The sequence below is a fragment of the Borostomias antarcticus genome (assembly GCF_949987555.1).
Source record: "Borostomias antarcticus genome assembly, chromosome: 6".
In the NCBI taxonomy this organism is placed as follows: Eukaryota; Metazoa; Chordata; class Actinopteri; order Stomiiformes; family Stomiidae; genus Borostomias; species Borostomias antarcticus.
Window position 1 is genome coordinate 12,682,330 of NC_140239.1, and position 19,178 is coordinate 12,701,507.

A 19,178-nucleotide genomic window follows, 5' to 3' on the forward strand; every position below is an offset into this window, starting at 1 on the left:
GAGACATGAACCTACTGCCATATCAACCTCCTACCCCAAGACACTTTGGAGATATTGCCTAACCTAACCAAAAAGCACCGCATTGACAATGCATTGGGTTAGAGTTAGGGTTATAACAAATATCGCAAAATTAACGGAACGTCGTAGAGCTTCACGGATGGTCTCATTTGAAAGCTAGCCTAGGAATTAGTGGGATGAGGTGGTGGTTGGGAGAGGCTATGACCTTTCACTCTGGAGATATTGCCAACCTAACCCTAACGTAACCAAAAAGCACCGCATAGACAATGCATTGACATGTATCGGAAAATTAACGGAACGTCGTAGAGCTTCACGGATGGTCTCATTTGAAAGCTAGCCTAGGAATTAGTGGGATGAGGTGGTGGTTGGGAGAGGCTATGACCTTGCACTTTGGAGATATTGACCCGTACACTCACCATGTAAACCTATTGCTGTTGTACACTGACATGTGGGGGCTGTACGCGGCTGTTTCTCATGATTGGTTCGGAGTAGGAGGCTGATCTCAGAGTATGTTCATGGCACCCTTTGGTACTGTAGGACCCCCGATTAACAGCCTCCTAGCCCCCAGCACTTTGGAGAAATGTGGCGTGTACAGCCGCCATAGGTCGGTGTACAACAGCAATAGGTTTACATGATAAAATTAATGGAACGTCGTAGAGCTTCACAGATGATTTCATTTGAAAGCTAGCCTAGGAATTAGTGGGGGTAGGTGGTGGTTCTGAGTAGCTACCAACATCTACACTGGAGATATAGCCTATCTGGAAAACGGTTATATCTTTGGTTATAACCGCGTTCCAGAAAATGGGCAAAATTTACGGAACGTCGTAGAGCTTCACGGATGGTTTCATTTGAAAGCTAGCCTAGGAATTAGTGGGGGTAGGTGGTGGTTGGGAGAGGCTATGACCTTGCACTTTGGAGATATTGACCCGTACACTCACCATGCAAACCTATTGCTGTTGTACACCAACCTATGGCAGCTGTACACACCTGTTTCTCCAACATGGATGGGGCTAGGATGCTGATACTGTAGTATGTTCATGGCACCCATGGATAGTCTAAGACCACCAAGTGGCAGCCTTCTAGCCCCATCCAGGTCGGAGAAACAGGTGTGTACAGTCGCCACATGTCAGTGTACAACTCCAATAGGTTTGCATGGCAAGTGTCCAGGCCAATATCTCCAAAGTGGCTGGGGATAGGAGGCTCATAATGTAACCTCAGCATCCTCTTACCATAAGGGACAAGCCCTCCGAATACCGTAAGGATTGGAGAAAGTTGAATTTTACCCTCTCGGCTGCTGGAAGTCGATTTGGAGATTTTGGTCAAAAATTCAAATTGCTCGGATTGCCTCGAAACACAGCACACTAAAAGAGTACCATGGAGGTATGAACATACTGCCATATCAGCCTCCTAGCCCCTGTCACTTTGGAGATATTGGCCTGGACACTTGCCATGCAAACCTATTGCTGTTGTACACCGACCTGTGGCGGATGTACACGCCTGTTTCTCCAAAGTGGTGGGGGCTAGGAGGCTGATACTGCAGTATGTTCATGGCACCCCTGGGTACTCTAAGACCACCGAGTGTCAGCCTTCTAGCCCCATCCGTTTTGGAGAAACAGCCGTGTACAGCCGCCACAGGTCAGTGTACAACGGCAATAAGTTTGCATGGCAAGTGTCCAGGCCGATATCTCCAAATTTACAGGGGCTAGGAGGCTGATATGGCAGTATGTTCATGTCTCCATCGTGTACTGTTACTGTGCAGAGGTTTGAGCCGATTCGAGCAATTTTAATTTTATCATGTAAACCTATTGCTGTTGTACACCGACCTGTGGTGGCTGTACACGCCTGTGTACTGTAGCGAATTAAAACAAATTGAGTGGTCCGATTGGTCCGAAACCCGTACGGCCCTTTGGCCTCGAGGTGACGATCACGCACGCCGGATTTCGTGCCAAACGGACCGCTCTGAATATCCCGTTCTCTGATTGGCCCATATGGGATGCTCCGATTGGTCCGACGTACAGAGGGCCCTTAGGCTCCGAGGGCCCGATCGCTCACCGGATGTCGTGCCGATCGGACAACTTTGAAAATCGAGCTCTCCGATTGGTCCGAAACTCCGCACGCCGTTAGGCCACAGTCGGGCTTCCGCCCTGACCGGACGTCAGCCCGATCGGTGGGGGTCAAACTCAAAACCGGCCCGAGACACTTTTGGGCACCGCAGGCCTCATCGGCGCCCTCCGGAGGGCGCTGGGTTCGAATTTGGCGAGGCCACGCCCAAAAACGGCGTCCCGAGAGGTCGCGTGGTCGGGGACGCCGTTTTTGACTGAAAAGTGCCTGGGCTGTACACGCGTGTACAGCCGTCCAAGGAACCTGCCCGGGTTGTACGCCGCGTACGGCCCAGGCGCGTACCGCCTGAGCTGTACAGGGCGTACGGCCTCCAGCCGGGTTGCATGGGCGTTGTACGCCGCGTACGGGGCCCATAGGCCCCCATAGTGCGGTTGGCGGCGGCTCGGAGTCACCCCCAGGTGGTGAAATCGGGCCTGTACACTCGGGTGTACAGCCCCCATTGGGACTGTATTGAGGCTGTACACATTTTCGTGAGTACGTGTACAATGGTAGCACTTTGTGTACAGCTCAGGCAGTTTCAATGCAAGAAAACGTACAGCCCCCATTGACTTTCGGCAAACTTCCCTACCTCGTGAACAAGATCCCCAGATACTTGAACTCCTTCACTTGGGGTAAGGACTCATTTCCTACTCGGACCGGACAAACCACCGCTTTACTGCTGAGAACCATGGCCTCAGACTTAGAAGTGCTGATTCTCATCCCAGCCGCTTTACACTCAGTTGCGAACCGATCCAGAGAGTGCTGGAGGTCGCAGGCCGATGATGCCATCAGGACCACATGATCTGCAAAATGCGACGCGATCCTCAGCTCACCGAACTGCAAACCCACCTACCCACGGCTACGCCTCGATATCCTGTACAGGATTGGTGACAAAGCGCAGCTCTGGCGGAGGCCAACCCCCACCGAAAAGGAAACTGAGTTACTACTGAGGATACAGACACAGCTCTTGCTCTGGGTGTACAGGGATTGGTTGGCCCTATGTAGGGACCCCCTCACCCCATACTCCCGCATAACTCTCCACAAGACCTCTTGAGGGACCTGGTCATAAGCCTTCTCCAAATCCACAAAGTACATGTAGACAGGTTGGGCAAACTCCCAAGCCCCTTCCAAGATCCTTGCGAGAGTGAAGAGCGGGTTCCACGACCAGGATGGAATTCGCATTGTTCCTCTTCAATCTGGGGTTCGACTATCTGCCAGACCCTCCTTTCCAGCACCCTAGAGTACACTTTCCCTGGGAGGCTGAGTAATGTGATGCCTCTGTAATTGGCACACACCCTCTGGTCCCCTTTTTTGAATATTGCGACCACCACTGCCACTCCTTTGGTACTGACCCGGACTTCCACGCAATGTTGAAGAGGTATGTCATCCAAGACAGCCCCTCAACACCCAGCGCCTTCAGCATTTCCGGGCGGATCTCATCAGTCCCTGGGGCTTTACCTCAGTGACCTCCTCCAGGGAAAATGATGATGACCCCCCTTCATCTTTCGGCTCTGCCTCGATTGTAGAGGGTGGGTTAGTCGGGTTCAGGAGTTCCTCAAAGTGTTCCTTCCAACGCTGAACGACCTCCTCAGTTGAGGTCAGCAGTGTCCCATCCTTGCTGTACACAGCTTGGATGGTCCCCCGCTTTCCCTTCCTGAGGTGTTGCTCCTTCTTCAGTCAGACAGCTTCCCACCGGTGTCCACCACGGTGTCCGAGGGTTACCACCCCTTGAGGTACCTATGGCCCTCAGGCCACAGCTCTCAGACGCAGCTTCAGCAATGGAGGCTTTGAACACCAACCACTCGTGTTCGATGTCCCCAACCTCCACAGGGATGCCTGAGAATCTCCGCCGGAGGTGGCAGTTGAATTCTCTCTGGACAGGCTCTTCCTCCAAACGTTCCCAGTTCACCCTCACTACCCGCTTGGGTTTTCCAGGTCTGTCCAGAGGCTTCCCCCACCATCGAAACCAGCTCACCACCAGATGCTGATCAGTGGACAGCTCTGCCCCTCTCTTCACCCGAGTGTCCAAAACACATGGCCTCATATCAGATGATACGATAACAAAATCGATCATCGACCTTCGGCCTAAGGTGTTCTGATGCCAGGTGTACTTGTGGGCATCCTTGTGTTCGAACATGGTGTTTGTTATGGACAAACCGTGACTAGCACAGAAGTCCAACAACAAAACACCACTCGGGTTCAGATCGTGGTGGCCATGCCTCCCAATCACACCCTCCAAGTGTCTCCATCATTGCCCATGTGTGCATTGAAGTCCCCCAATAGGACAGTGGAGTCCCCTGCAGGAGCCCCATATAGGACTCCATTTAGGTTCTGCAAGAGGGCTGAATACTCCGAACTGCCCCCCACAGCCCTAAGGCATAAGGACGCATCCACTGGGGTGAACTCCAGCACAGAGGCGCTCAGCTGGGGGCTAGCTAGTATAGTCACACCTGCCTTATGCCTCATACCGTGAGCAACTCCGGAGAAGAACAGGGTCCAACCCCTATCCAGGAGTTTGGTTCCGGTGCCGGTGCTGTGCGTGAAGGTTAGCCCCACCAGGTGTAATTGGTATCGCCCCACCTCCCTCACAAGCTCTGGCTCCTTCCCCCCCAGCGAGGTCACGTTCCATGTCCCCAGAGCCCGCCTTTGCCGTCCAGGTCCGGTCTGTCGGTGCCTTCACTGCTACCTAGTTGGCAGCACACCCGACTGTACTGCATGGCCGGTGTTTGGTCACACGTATAGTGGATATTATAAACATGTATACACTATGTGGTTACCCCCTATTTCCAAATGGTATTGAGTGCAGCCAGACTTTTCTCCAGTGCTGGCACAGCGCAATCGAGGTGCGGAGACGATAGGTCTGGCTATGTGAGAGTAGTTGCCTCTTGATGACCCTTGACCTCCCCCTCAGGGCTCAGAGCTGAGTGGATGGACCACTGGCCACTGGACGGAGGACGGCCACGACATCTTCCAGAACTTTCCGGACCTGAACAAGATCATGTGGGAGGCGGAGGACAAGGGCCTGGTGCCCAAAATCACCCCCAACCACCACGTCCCTATCCCCGCATACCTGGAGGACAGCAGCTCAGTAGGGGTGTGTGTTTGTGCATGTGTGTGTGTGCGTGCGCGTGGGTATGAGTGTGTAGTATGTGTGTGTGTGGCAAAAAAAGTGCTAAAAGGGAAACACAACCACAAGTCTACGATATGAACCGTTATGTTCCAGATTGCCGTGGAGACACGCCACATCATCAGGTGGATGGACAGTGTGCCGTTCGTGCTAGGTGCCAACCTGCAGGGCGGAGACAAGATTGTGGCCTATCCCTATGACAACCTGCGCCTCGCCAAGACCCCCGAGACCCCTGCCCAGAGGACACACAGCCGCCGCAAGAGACAGTAGGACCAGCTCCTCTCTCTCTCTGCCTCATCTTCATCAACTCTTTCTGTCCCTCTCTCCTCTCCGTTATTACAAACGGTTCTACGTAGCATCCTCTTTCTAGTAGTCTGTTGCATTACATTACTTTAGTCATTTAGCTGACGTTTTTTTATCCAAAGCGACTTACAGTAATTGCATTTAACATAGGAAAAGCTAATGTACTACTAGTCACCAGAACTCACAAGTGCATCTCCTTTCTAAAACAAGTGACTAAGAGCATAATCAAGTGCTGAAGGCAAAGTGCAAGAGTAGAAAACTGAAAATACAATAGGTGCTTAAAGTCCAGGTTAACCCAGTTCAAATTTTTGTTATGAGCTTCACACATCACAGGAAAACATGTCATTAACCACCCAGCCAAATCTGAGTGATTAAAAATGTCGCTAAGTATATACAATAAGGCTTCAAAATCGGTTAAAAATCAGCAGCATTCTCTGGTCTGAGACTGTGGGGGTCTGCTGAAGGCACCGAAGCCACACCCAATTGCGTGGGGAGGGGGTGTGGAGGGAAGAACCTGTCAAATAGTACCGTTCTCTGGTCTGCATATTGTCACACTGGCACGCTGTCTCTTTTGTGGTAGGAAGGCACAGCTTTGTGAAAACAGAGAGGAGTTGAAATTACACTTGTCTAATGAGTCAAACTCACAGATGCTTCCTCCTAACCTACCTCCTGACAAACAACACAGGTAAAATTGTAGCTACTCTATACCAACGCGCCAGTGTTACTGCCCTTAGATGCAAAATACAAAAACAGGCAACGAGGAATGTATGAGTCTGTCCCTTTTTTCTCCCTGCCACCTCCGGACCCATTCCTATCCCTCCCAGGCGATCCTGTCGTCCCTTGGGATCAATGGAAAAAGTTGTTTAAAATGTACCTTTTAGTCACTGGCTTGAACAGCGCTGATAGCGCGAAGAAGCGTACACTACCGGAGTTGATAATCGGGACAGACTCATCCACTCTCGTTGGCAATGTTATGTGTGAGAATAACGAGCACTCGGCTTCAACTTTCCCGCAACATATACAACAGAACTGGAATGTTCAGCCAGTAGCCGCCAAGCACCGCTTCACTGGGAGAGGGTGCGTCTTTCTCCAGCTGCAGCTGGTCTACCTAACCATCCCCCTCGCTCCCGCCTCCCGGTCTCCCGCTGGAGAAATATACTGTCTGTAACCATTACCGGTGAACCCATATATGGGTTATGCACATCAGGTGCCACAAATATGGCAGGCAGTTTCTGTATAGTTACGCTTATAGTCATAATATATCATCCGTAACGTTATTTGGTGGGTGGTCGCCTGGTCGGTGCTGCTAGCTATGTTAGCTAGACTAACACACGCAGGTTGCGCAAACGTTCTACATACGGCCGCTATAGGTGACGATTCATCTGCGCCACGTGCGGAAATTACGCGGCCATTTACGGAAACGCGAGATCTGCCGATTAGTAGCCGCTACGTAAGAATGTCACGTCATTCACAAGTTGCGGCCTCGTGCAAAAAACGCACGTGATCACTAAGCAGGAACTTCCGTAATAAACTCACTTGGCTGACACTTGATCTACACGTGAGCAGCAAGTACCGTCGTAGACTGACTTGTCTGACACTAGATTTACAGGTATTTATATGACTTGGTCTGCACGTCTTTTTTGCACGGTGCAGATATGGTCACTTACTTACTAAACCCTGACCACTGGCTATATTTAGCATTTGCAGTACCACTGGCTATATGTAGCATTTGCAGTACAAAAACGAATTAATGCTATATGGGGATATAGCAGCAAGCATTATGATACAAACCAAGATGAGACTGAACACCATTAACAGTTTAGAACATTTTATTAGACAAAGTACATTGCAAAACAAATTAAAAGTATACATATTTACAAGAATGAGGTTTACGGTCTGTCACATTACACATAGCCAGAAAAGCAAAAAAAAAAAGCATGTACAAGCTCTGGCTAGTAACCCATTATCTGACAATTGCAAAAGTTCTAAAAACAAAAATGAAACAAAGTGCGCATTCTGTGGCAGGCAGACCGGGAACAGACCGTTGTATCCCACAAAAAAAAAAGGTTAAAATTTACAAAAACTATTTACAAAAAAGGCATCCATCCTGGCAGGCTGGAAAGGCAGGTTTAGGGAGACGGGCTGGGCTGGAGGTCACCCACATCTGAATCGAGGGTCTGGGCAGAAGAGGTCATCCTCATCTGAATACTCCACTGTGGTCAGGGCTGGAGCTGCGGTCAGGGGCTGGGCTGGAGAGGTCAGCTGGGCTGGAGCAGATGCCTAAGGACATAATGAAATGGCTGTAAAAGCAAGTCGCATACGTTCATTGGAAGCGTGCCATGTCACTGGATACGAGAAAATTAACTGACTGACATCACATACCTTTTTGCATCGAGCAGGGGCATGTTTCAGCATCTCCTGCAGCTGGGCAGACACCTCCGTCACAGTGGTGCTTGGCTTACAGGCCATAACTGCACCTTTTAACCAAAAAGGGAATGGTTTCAATGCACATGGCATGAAGCAAAGACAATGTATTATTTTGCGAAAATATGAACAATCTCTTACATAATATGACATTGTAGAGGGTCATATTCTTTAGAGGCTTCTTCCCCCTCTTCCCATGGACGCTGTAGACATACCACACTCTGTGTATGGCAATGGCTGACAGCACCCGCCGGACCACATCTGGCAGATCTTTGCCGCCAATGGAACTCAGATATTGTGTCTGCAAAACATAAAGACAATCATTTACTTTTACACTTCCTTAACACTTCCCTGCAAAAATAAGGAACAAAGTTCTGCCCTGAAGTTACTCACCATCTTCCTTTGGTGCTCCTTGTCCTTCAGCTGCTCCTCCAAGACCTCCTCCGTTTTTGCAGGATCCAGTGCATCCAATACTGCTCCCCGTGCAACCCCATCAGACTCCCCGGATAGTCTCTGTGCTAGCTCCCTCAGACTCTGCATGACCTCACCGAGCATGCTGGTCAAGCTGGACAACTGCTGATACACCATCCTCTGGCAATCTGGATATTAACACAGATGTGGCTATAAGTAATTGTACTGTCACATAGTGGAAATTTAACTCAAAGTATATCCCTGCATGCAACATGAAGTAGTTCACAAAATTCTGCATACCAGCACATGCAAAGCTTGATGGCAGAGGGGTAAGCGGGGGGCTCCGGAAAGACGTGGAGGGCAATACTGCTGGAGCTGTTGGTCTCACGGGCGATGGCATCACAGACTAACTGAAAACCAAAAAGGATAAAGGGATTAGAAGGAAACTAGGTGCTGGCGGCGTACGGCTTCTGGCATAAGGTGAAGAATCAACTAGTCATGAAACAGGTAGACATGTCAGACCCTTACCTGGTCTGGCCGGGGTGCTAATCTCCGATGGATGCTGCTTGTGCCTAGAGGTCAGACGGGCTGAAGGGCCTGGCTCACAGGGCCATCGCTCACTTCGCCTTAGCTCTAAGGGCCTGGGTGATGAACATCTACTGCTGAGTAAAGTGAGATGAGTAAATTAGTCTTCAAAAAGTCCTGAGTTAACTGTCAGTGTGCAAATATGCATAGACATTTCACCAACACAAACATGCATGGATACCTGCATTGATAACTGGCAGAGCAGGCCTTCCGGCTCTGGCACCTGGCCTGGTCTGAGTTCTGCCGACCGGCTGCCTGGGCACTGGAACATATAGTAGAGGTAAATTAGCTCAGATAAGTCAACTCAAGTAGTACTCTTTTGGGACTGTTGAATGCACTTTATTATATTACCTTCGTCACTGGAGTCATAGCACGTGTTGCGCTGTCTCTTCCTTGTGTCTTGGGAGTTAATCCATTGATGACTGCTGCTCAAACACCTTCGCCAAGGCACTGGCTACTTCATAATGCTCTGTGTGTTCCTCAGCAGAGACAGAGGTTGTCATGGCTCTGTCAGGCCAAAATCTGTCCGGGGGCCAAAATGTGTCCGGGTGACATAATTGCTTATCGTTGCTGTGGAAACGCATGACGCGATCGCATTCCTCGCATTCCTGAGTTGCCTGCGGTCGCTGTTGACTATGGAGCTGCTGCTGTCCTTGTAAAAAATATTTTTCTCAGAGATATCTTAGTTAAAACATGATTGAACAAACAAGCTAATTTTATTTATATTATATTCAAACTAGCTAGCTAAATTAGACGTTAGCTAGTGCTAGTCCGAGAATTTATTTTCATATTTTATTACAAATACATTAGAAACACAAGCTCGCGAAAGAAGTCAGGAATGTGATCGCGTCACATTTCCACAGCAACGATAAGCAATTACGTCACCCGGACACATTTTGGCCCCCGGACAGATTTTGGCCTGACAGCTCCTCTTGATGTGCTTGTGGAGGTAGATCTGGGAGGTGTAGGAGAATGGGCACTCAGAGCAGGAGAACACCCAAGTCTTGCACAACTCTAACATCACAGCTAGGAGAGCGAATGAGAGAGACCATTAAAAAGGATTATCTCACCTGTAGTACAAGTTCAAATATAGAGTGATTATACGTCCTTGTAAATGAGAGCTTACTCTCAATTGATTCACGAGGTTAAATAAAGATTGAATGAATATGTAGCTAGTGGGGGGTAACAACCACACAACTGTGGAGAGAGAATGAGACACTTGGTTCCCTCCTCTACTGGTGTTCATGGCCATGGCCACACACCTGGAATACTCTAACCCTGATTTAAAGGCATAAAAGTGGGGAACACATTCTTGAGACGGTTCCTAAAACTGGAGGGAAAAAAAACGGGAAAATGATCTTCCCTCTCCTCATCACTCACTTCTGCATGTGGCTGAGCTCTACCCTGTCAGCAGTGGCAATACATGGGATAGCGGCTCAGCACACAGGAGAACTGCACAGAGAGGAAGGAGGAGAGAGAAAACCAACAACAAAAAAGGCAAGAAGGGTTAATAACTGAGCGAATCTTGCAAGTTTGCACTACAGGGAAGCAATTGCTCAATTTCCCTGATATTGTGGCGTCACTGGCGTCAGTGATGCGTCTTATGAATCTCACATGTCTACCGCTAACATTAACTCAATATCAATATTCCCATTTGTTTATCCCGTCTATGGAAACGTATGTGCATTTGTACTTACGTGTGCCTGCCTATATTGATGATCAGGTGTTTCTCCACCTAAGGGCTGGCCAGACAGAACCATCAGAGACCATTGGGCTGAGCTGAGGAGAGAGCGACATGTTAGAGTGTATGTGGGAATATGTATATGGTGCTCTTCTGTTAATACTCATGAGGGCATTTAACTGAACAAGACTCACAGAGCCTGTGGTGCTGTCCCAGGACTGCCCCTGGCCACGCCTGTCCCCGTCTTAGCGCCTCTTCCTGTCCCGCTCACCTGCTTCTTGCTCAGTTCAAACAAGAACTGGGAGGTTGGCAACTGAGAGCATGGGAGGGGAGAGAGGGAGAGAGAGAGAGAGAGAGTGGTTGACCCTCTCGTTGGCTGACATGAACACTCCACAGGACCACATGATTTCTGACACGTTTAGAGGAACAGGGCAACATGTCTACCACCCTTCACCCTCAGTAATTAAATAGATTTTGCAAGACACTATATTAGTAGTCCACATCATGAGTACCTATTATGCAAAATTTTGATTTGTATGTGAGTGAAAACGTAGTACACAATTCTTTACCCGTTTGACAGCATGAGCAACCATTTCAACAGTTAAGAGTAACATGAAATCACATCCCAAAACCACCAAGATGGCTGCTGTAACCAAAAAAGCCAAGATGGCTGCTATAACAAATCATGCTAGCTAGCCTAGCTCCGTTGTTGGGGCTTCTAGTATTCTGTTAACGTTAACTTCGGAAAAATGAATGCCTAAAAACGAACACATACTAACGGTGTCGTGGGTTAATGCGAAATCAATGAGTAAGCTAATTATCGCATTTTATTCCAAGCGATGAAACAGTACGAACGTGCAGGAGCTCGCGCGAGTCTGCTAGACTCGAGAAGACTCCACCATTGCCCGTAATTAGGAAACAATGGCCCACGACAACACTTCACAAAAGTTAGTGTACACAACTGAAATATTCTCAAGTTGCGAAGCCAACATTATAATTTAAGCTACAATTACACAAAAGCGAAAGTTATAACAATAATTGCGACAGAGTAATTTTACGTAGGCTACTTAGCTAGCCATGATGTACAGAAAAAGGCTAATCACGTTAGCTGGCTAGCTAGTTAGCTAACATTGGAAAGAGAGCATCTGCATATAGATAATCATTACAAAAGGGTAGCTTGCACATAACGTTGGTGTTTTATCTGGGACGATACCAAAATACATAGCTAGCTATGTATACACTGAAATTGAGATACAGGATCTGTGTTGTCGCGGGGACAAAGACTGGCGTGTTGGTCTTTCTCAATCGTTTCTGTTTCAAACAGAACGGAAGTATAGCCCGTCGTCGCCTTCTTCTTCGCTGGGTTTAGTGGCGGATCGCAAAGACATTGTCACGTTATTTAATTACATCGTAGTTACGGATTTAAGCAGCAGTGACGGCTACGTTCCCTTACAGTGTCCTTGAGGACGGTTATTTTGCGACTGAAAAGGCAAGTGTCAGCTAGGTGTCAGCTAGGTCCGCTGTTGGTACCGTCGCAAAGTTACCACACTACCACCAATGTGTCCCGTCAGCTTTACGTACTGTGTTAGTAGGGAAGGTTGTATACACACTCCCATCTGCAACAAACTACATAGCTAATGTTAGCTATAATTCCTCCTAAGATTACATATAATTCATCATAGCTGACATTACCACATAAATGTCAAGACACATATTTTGTAGATTAACGTAGCAGTGTATTTTCCTATTGCTTACGTTACCTAGCTAACGTTATAACGTTAATTAGCTATAAGCACACAAGGCAGCGGTGTCGGCACCAAAGGTTGATGCGACAGGAGGAGAATGGAGGTCGGGGAGGGATGGTTGGCTCCGCCGAATTCACCAGGACCAGTCGTGAGTCCGTGAAACCCAAAAGCCTCATATTATAATTGCAGAAGCTTTCGGGAGTGAAATGTTTGCTGCAGAGGCGGGCGCTAGCGGTGACAGACTCCTCTGTAACACCATGGCTCTTCAAAAATGCTAACCATTTGCTTCTCATTTAGTCTTTACTCGGGAGTTGAAAGAAGACCTTATCATCCCATTCCTGCTGGCATCCAGGAAGGATGCATTTTCGTTTAGTTTTATGCATAGGCATTGCTAACTAAGAACTCTGATTTTGGTTAACTGGGACTTTAAGAGGGAGGATCCTGGTAGTACTTCTTGAAGAGATGAGTTTTGAGTTGATGCTGTTGCACCAGAGCATGTTCCACGCCACATACCTGCTCTGTTCCATCCCCTCCAGGTACGAGGAGGAGGACTCTGACATGACCGACTGGGGGCGTGGCTACCAGGAGCAGCCTGAGGAGGATTGGAGGAACAGGGGGTACAGGGAGGAGCCAGAGGAGTACTGGAGAGGGCAGGGTCACGGACAGGAGGGGTACGGGCGCCGGGAGGAGGAGTACCGTCACGGACAGGAAGGGTACGGGCTCCGGGAGGAGGAGTACCGTCACGGACAGGAGGGGTACCGTCGCCGGGAGGAGGGGTACCGTCACGAGGGGTATGGTCATGAAGGATACGGTCGTGAAAGCTACGGTCAGGAAGGCTACGGTCATGAGAGATATGGTCATGAGGGATACGGTCATGAGGGATACGGTCACGAAGGGTACGGTCATGAAGGGTATGGGCGCCGGGAGGACGAGGAGGATGACAGAGGGAGGGGGGGCTACGCGGAGCCGGAGGAGGATGAGCCACGAGCCACGGCGGACGACTCGCTGTTCCGCTGGCTCGCCATCTCCTACGCCTCCACCCACCTCAGCATGACGCACAGCCACTACGGGTCCTGCCACGGAGACGGCGCCGGTGGCCAGGGCATCGCCAACAGAGCCCGCTGGAGGCCCGTCACGGGGAGTGAGTTCAGACGTCTGCCGTGTCCATGTTCCTGAAGCTGATGTTCTCTGTTTACGTCATGAGGCTGATATGGCTGTCTGGGAAAGATAGAGACAGCAGGCTCTGCTGTCAAGACTTATGTACTACAATCCGTCTCTCTCTCTCTCTCTCTTCCTCTCCTTCCTTCCTCTCCCCCTTCCCCTCTCTCCTATCTCCCTCTCTCCTTCTCTCTCCATCCCTCTCTCTCCTCCTCTCCCTCTCTCTCCAGGTATGAATGACTTCAGCTACCTACACACTAACTGTCTGGAGCTGTCTGTGTTCCTGGGCTGTGATAAGTTCCCTCACCAGACTCAGCTGCTCTATGAATGGGAGAAGAACCGTGAGGCCATGCTCACCTTTATGGAGCAGGTCAGTCTCTCTCTCTCTCACACACACACACACACACACACACACACATGAACATACGCATGCACGCACGTACACACACACAAACACATGAACATACGCACGCACATACTGTACACACACACACACAAACATATGCATGCACGCACATACACACACACAAACACATGAACATACACAAGCACATACACACACACACAAACAAACATACGCACACACACACACGAATGCACGTGCACACAGACACAGAATAGAGACAGACAGGAAGCTGCAGGAGCAGTTACAGTACTGGTTTGTGGTACACCCCTGTCTATCCAGGTACATCGTGGGATACGGGGTGTGGTGATGGACCAGGGGGGCAACGCCATCGCAAACGCCACCGTGTCTGTGGAAGGGGTCAACCATGACGTCACCACAGGTCAGCAGGGTTGCAGGCTGGAGGCCGGACCTGAATCCAACACCATTCATAAACAAGATAGAAAACATAGGGAGTCCATATGTTGTGGTCCTGCACAGCAGCGTAAGATTTCTGGTCAGCCATCTGTGAGGATATTAAACTGATACTAGGATCAGATATCCCCTTCTGCCTGAGCCTATTCGCTTTGGGAGACCCTCTTCCTCTGAAAGCTCACCCTATGGCACAGGCGGACTGAGTCCAGACAGTTCTGATGCTGGGGAGAAAGCTCATAGTCACAGAATGGAGGTCTGCCACCCTACCGCACGTCAATGTTTGGTTTTCTCGATTGGGTACTGTGGCAGCGCATGAGAGACTCGTTTAGGCTCATCAACCAGGTGGAGAACTATGAGGCTAAGTGGGCACAATATATCTCCTTCATCAAAGGTCCCTAAGATCCCTAGTAAAGTAATTGGCCCAAACCCCTAACCAAATATGCAAATGTGTGATTCTAAGAAAATAATGCCAGGCGAGCTCCCTCATTATTTTATTTTTTATTAGATGTATTTTTTTTTTTTATTACATGCCTATTACACAGATATATATATATATAATTTTTCTCTTTGCTGTCTTGTCAAGATCTGATTATAACTCATTTAGTCATCTTCTTTCCCATGGTGTTTCACTGCACTGTCTAGGTACAAATGTGTTTCATTTATGTTTGGTTTTGTTTTGGCCTTCCCCAAGTGTCTTGCAGTTGATCTTCTAATGTCTTATCTCAGAGTATTCTGTGCTGTATTGTTTTGTCTTGTTTGTAAGGAAAACAATAAAAAACTACTGATCACAAAAAAAGAAAACATAGGGAGTGCTGCACGGGGTCAATCACAGTCACATTTGTAGGGTTGAAGTAGAAAAGTCTGGCGCTCTTCAAGGAGAGGGCAGTTCTGATTGGAGTAGAGGTTGAAGGTGATCCCGAGGCACGGGATAACCTGTAGATTAAAAGTCCTTTATTGACTCATGGACTTACACGTTAACACACACTTCTGTCTAATACTTGGGATGGGCTTGTGTTATCTCCCATCTTGTCTGCTGCCCCCTGTAGGAGGGTCAGGGGACTACTGGCGTCTGCTGAACCCCGGAGAGTACCGGGTGACGGTGCGGGCCGAGGGCTACTCCCCGCTGACCAGGCTGTGTGTGGTGGGCTATGAGCCGGGCGCCACAAGCTGCAGCTTCACCCTGGCCAAGTCCAACTGGGATCGCATCAAACAGGTGACGGAATTGCTCCTCTCCTCATCTTCCTCCTCTCCTCCTTCTATCAGTCTTTACCTCACTCACTCAGTGAAGTTCTCTCAGAATCAAACCTGCTCAGCTTCTCTTCAGTCAGTAAGGGTGCGTGTCCGCCAAGCTGTATGTAGCTGAACAGCATCAAGCTTACAGTGCACTACAGCTGGAGTTTAGAGCTGGCTAGGCTACCAATGTTTTACACTTACGTTGGCTAACAAAACTCAGATTTATCGAGACCAGGAGAATGCATTGTGCATCGGATACATGGGCTTAGGCTGTTTAGAAAGAGTCTGTGATGAATCTTCCCGCCGTTCTGCTTTCGCGCCATAGAAAGGTCTCTGACGCGCAAAAGTTACTGGAGCCCCGCCTCCCCAGTCAGACAAACGCCAACGTCTTCATAGCCGAAAAATTTAGTTTCTTGCTTCTATTAGGCCACAGTTTTCAAAGGTACAGTTTTGGTGTTCGGCAAAGGTAGACGTACGTATATGCAAGATTTGTTAAATAAGGAGTTTGGGCACACTTAGCTAAAGCTTTAAAAGTTAGCCAGTCGTTGCTAGCTCACTCTTTGCTAGCTACAGTACATTTAACATTATGGGTATCTATTAACTATTACTATCTATTCTATTAACGCCCCCCGAATAGGTATCTATTAAAGCCACAAGCCACAAGCATGACTACAATTACATATCATACAGTCTATGTCCATATTTTCAGCATGTGCATATTTAGGCCCCGTCCACACATACACGGATATTTATGAAAACGTTTTTTTTTTTCTGCGTTTTGGCCTCCCGTCCACACAACACTGAGTGTTTGGTCACTGAAAACTGATCTTTTTGAGAATGCCTTCCAATTAGTGGAGATAACTAGTGGAAGGGGCTACATTAACTCCCACTCTGATGCGACGTCACAAAAACCGTAAATGTGTAAAACCATGCATTTGGTGATAACAATTTAGCTTTGTAGCTCAAAATAATTCCAGTTTTCAAATCTAACGTGTTGTAACGTCTTTAGAAACGAAATAGCTTCCCCACTTGCTCCAGCACGCATGCGCACAGCACGCAAGCATTGCTCCAGCACGCTGTGCCATGCATGCTGGAGCAAGTGGGGAAGCTATTTCATTTCTAAAGATCATATTACAGAAGCATGTGAAAACCACAACAAGCCCTCGCTCTATGTAAGCACAACTAGCGATTCATCAAGACAGATTGATGAAAACAACTGTTTCGCGGCAGAAAATAGATTTTTTAAAAGCTGCATTCCCAGTGCCCCGTCCGCCGCCATTACATGGATATACTTGGCTCGCGCTGGATTTTAAATTTATTCTACAGGCCTCCAAATTACACCAAAGTTATCTCGGTGAGTCAAATGTCTTATAATATGCCGTAAATAAGGTCCAGGTTGTCAAAAACGAGCATTCTCCTTTAACTAGCTAGTGCTAACGTTTCGCCAAAAACCAACCGTTGTCGTCAGAACAGCGCTCTAGTCCAAAACGTTCAACTTTTTTCAGCTGCAAAAAAAAGCCTAGAGCTCATGGCGCTATAGCGCTAAAAAGCACTTGGAACACATCCATGGGTGTATTACACATCTTGTCTCTTTAGCGCCCTAGAGCTCATTACCCATTTTAAACAACGAGAAAACAGCGCCAGCTCTAAAACACCGTTTGCCGGTGGACACCAGACAAACACATCCATGGTGGACACGCACCCTAAAGCATCTATCGATTGATTGAATGATCTGAGTACTGATCCACACAGATCATGGCGTTGCACGGCAACAAGCCCATCCGTCTGCTCAGCCATGGCAACAGCGGTTCCCGTCGGAACACGGTGGTCGGTGGCGGCAACGGCAGGCGCGTGGCTGCGCACAACCACGGGGGCGTGGCCTCAGACCCCGAGATGCGGCGCCTGCGCCTGAGGAAGCTGCGGATCGCACGGCTCCGCCGCCTACGGCAGGAGAGACTGACGAGGTCGACAACTACGCTGCCCCCGACCACCACCACCACCACCACGGCCCCCCAGACCACGGAGACCACCACTTCCTGGTATGACTCCTGGTTCCTGGGGCAGACGTCGGCGCCTGGCGGATTCACCGACTCCATCCTGGATTATAATTACGAGCTGAAGATCGACGATTACTGAGACACCCAGACACTGGTCCAGCTGACACACACACACCCAAACACGTCACACACAGAGCCAAACACGTCACACACAAACAAACATGTCACACACACAGACATGTTACACACACACAAACATTTCACCAAAACAAACTTTTATTCATCATACAGTGGATTTTCACAGCACACGGTGATGAGGCACACAGTGATAGAAATGTCAACCGATGACTTTTCTTTGCTCTTCACCCATTTCTCTCTCTCGCTCTCTCTCACACACACACTTGATAGAGGGTTAGCTGGGGGCTGTGGACCAGGGTACAGCCCAGGTACAGTCAGACACTCACCAGTTTAGATCCTGATAGTCATTCAACACTTCACCCTGACCTGCACTGGGCCTGGTGGCCACACCTCCTCAGGACCTGACCTGATGGCCACGCCCCATCAGGAACACCTGACCACACCAATCTGGGAAATAAGTTCTACATCTGCCCCCTTTGTTCTAGACCCACCCCTTTTATTGACCCTGACCAAATGGTCACGCCTCTCTCCTATGTGAATATATCTGAATAGATATGTCTATTCTGGTGTATATATCTGGTGTTGTAGCTACACTGGTGGCCAGTTAGAAACTATCTTTCTATCATCCTTTCACATTCCAAACAGAACAATTTACTTAACAGTAGTTCATATGAAAAGCTAGATTTATTGACATTATTTTCATCCGTGACAACAAAAACTCACAAACAGTACAACAGCTTTTGAGATGTGGTGTGATGAAGGTTGGGGAAGTAGAGATGTGGTGTGATGAAGGTTGGGGAAGTGGATTTGTGCAGACAGATCCAGAGATGTCCCTCTGGAAGAAGAGGCTCGCTAGATGACTGTTATTATTGTTCAGTTAATAAAGGCTTGTTTACATACGCCACGTGTGGGGTTCTTTGTCCTCCCCGTTTCTAGTACACAGATGGTTCCATCAGCGTAGACATCTCTCTCACACACACAGAGACACACACATTCTCACACACACACACACGTTTAAGACAAAAACATTACCCATGGACTGTAAGCTCCCTATATATTAGAACCGCTCATATTGGTAACAGCCTCAGTTTATTCAGTGCTTTGACACACTGGCCTGGAACAGCGTGATTATTACTATAGTCTGTACAGTATTATAAAGTGATTAATACTATGGCCTGTACAGCATTATAAAGCCAAGACTCCTCTTTTATAACATCTGTCTTGTCAGGAGTCTCCATAAGATGTGACGTGTTTAATCTTCAAAATAGCAGTTCTAGGACTTCCAACATTCCAAAGAGGCAGTTGTGTTCTTCAGAAAATTGCTTAAAACTGTCTCTGGCTGATGTGTGTGAACGAGACTCTACAGAAGACAGGATATTGGTAACATGACTGCCCTCTCCTGGGCAAAAAACAGCATCTTCAGTGGGCTGTGTGCATGTGT

At 48.5% G+C, this 19,178-nt stretch overlaps 1 protein-coding gene across 1 annotated transcript in view; it reads left to right on the forward strand.

The window, feature by feature from the left end:
* Window positions 1–19,132, forward strand: part of aebp1b (AE binding protein 1b) — a 49,609-nt gene extending 30,477 nt beyond the window's left edge. Inside the window, exons 21-27 of the mRNA XM_084439396.1 lie at window positions 5,030–5,212; window positions 5,342–5,511; window positions 12,931–13,535; window positions 13,783–13,922; window positions 14,238–14,337; window positions 15,416–15,582; window positions 17,355–19,132. Coding sequence (XP_084295522.1) covers window positions 5,030–5,212; window positions 5,342–5,511; window positions 12,931–13,535; window positions 13,783–13,922; window positions 14,238–14,337; window positions 15,416–15,582; window positions 17,355–17,738 — 1,749 coding nt within the window. The 3' untranslated portion in view covers window positions 17,739–19,132. The remainder of the gene's footprint in view (window positions 1–5,029; window positions 5,213–5,341; window positions 5,512–12,930; window positions 13,536–13,782; window positions 13,923–14,237; window positions 14,338–15,415; window positions 15,583–17,354) is intronic.
* Window positions 19,133–19,178: the final 46 nt, after the last annotated feature.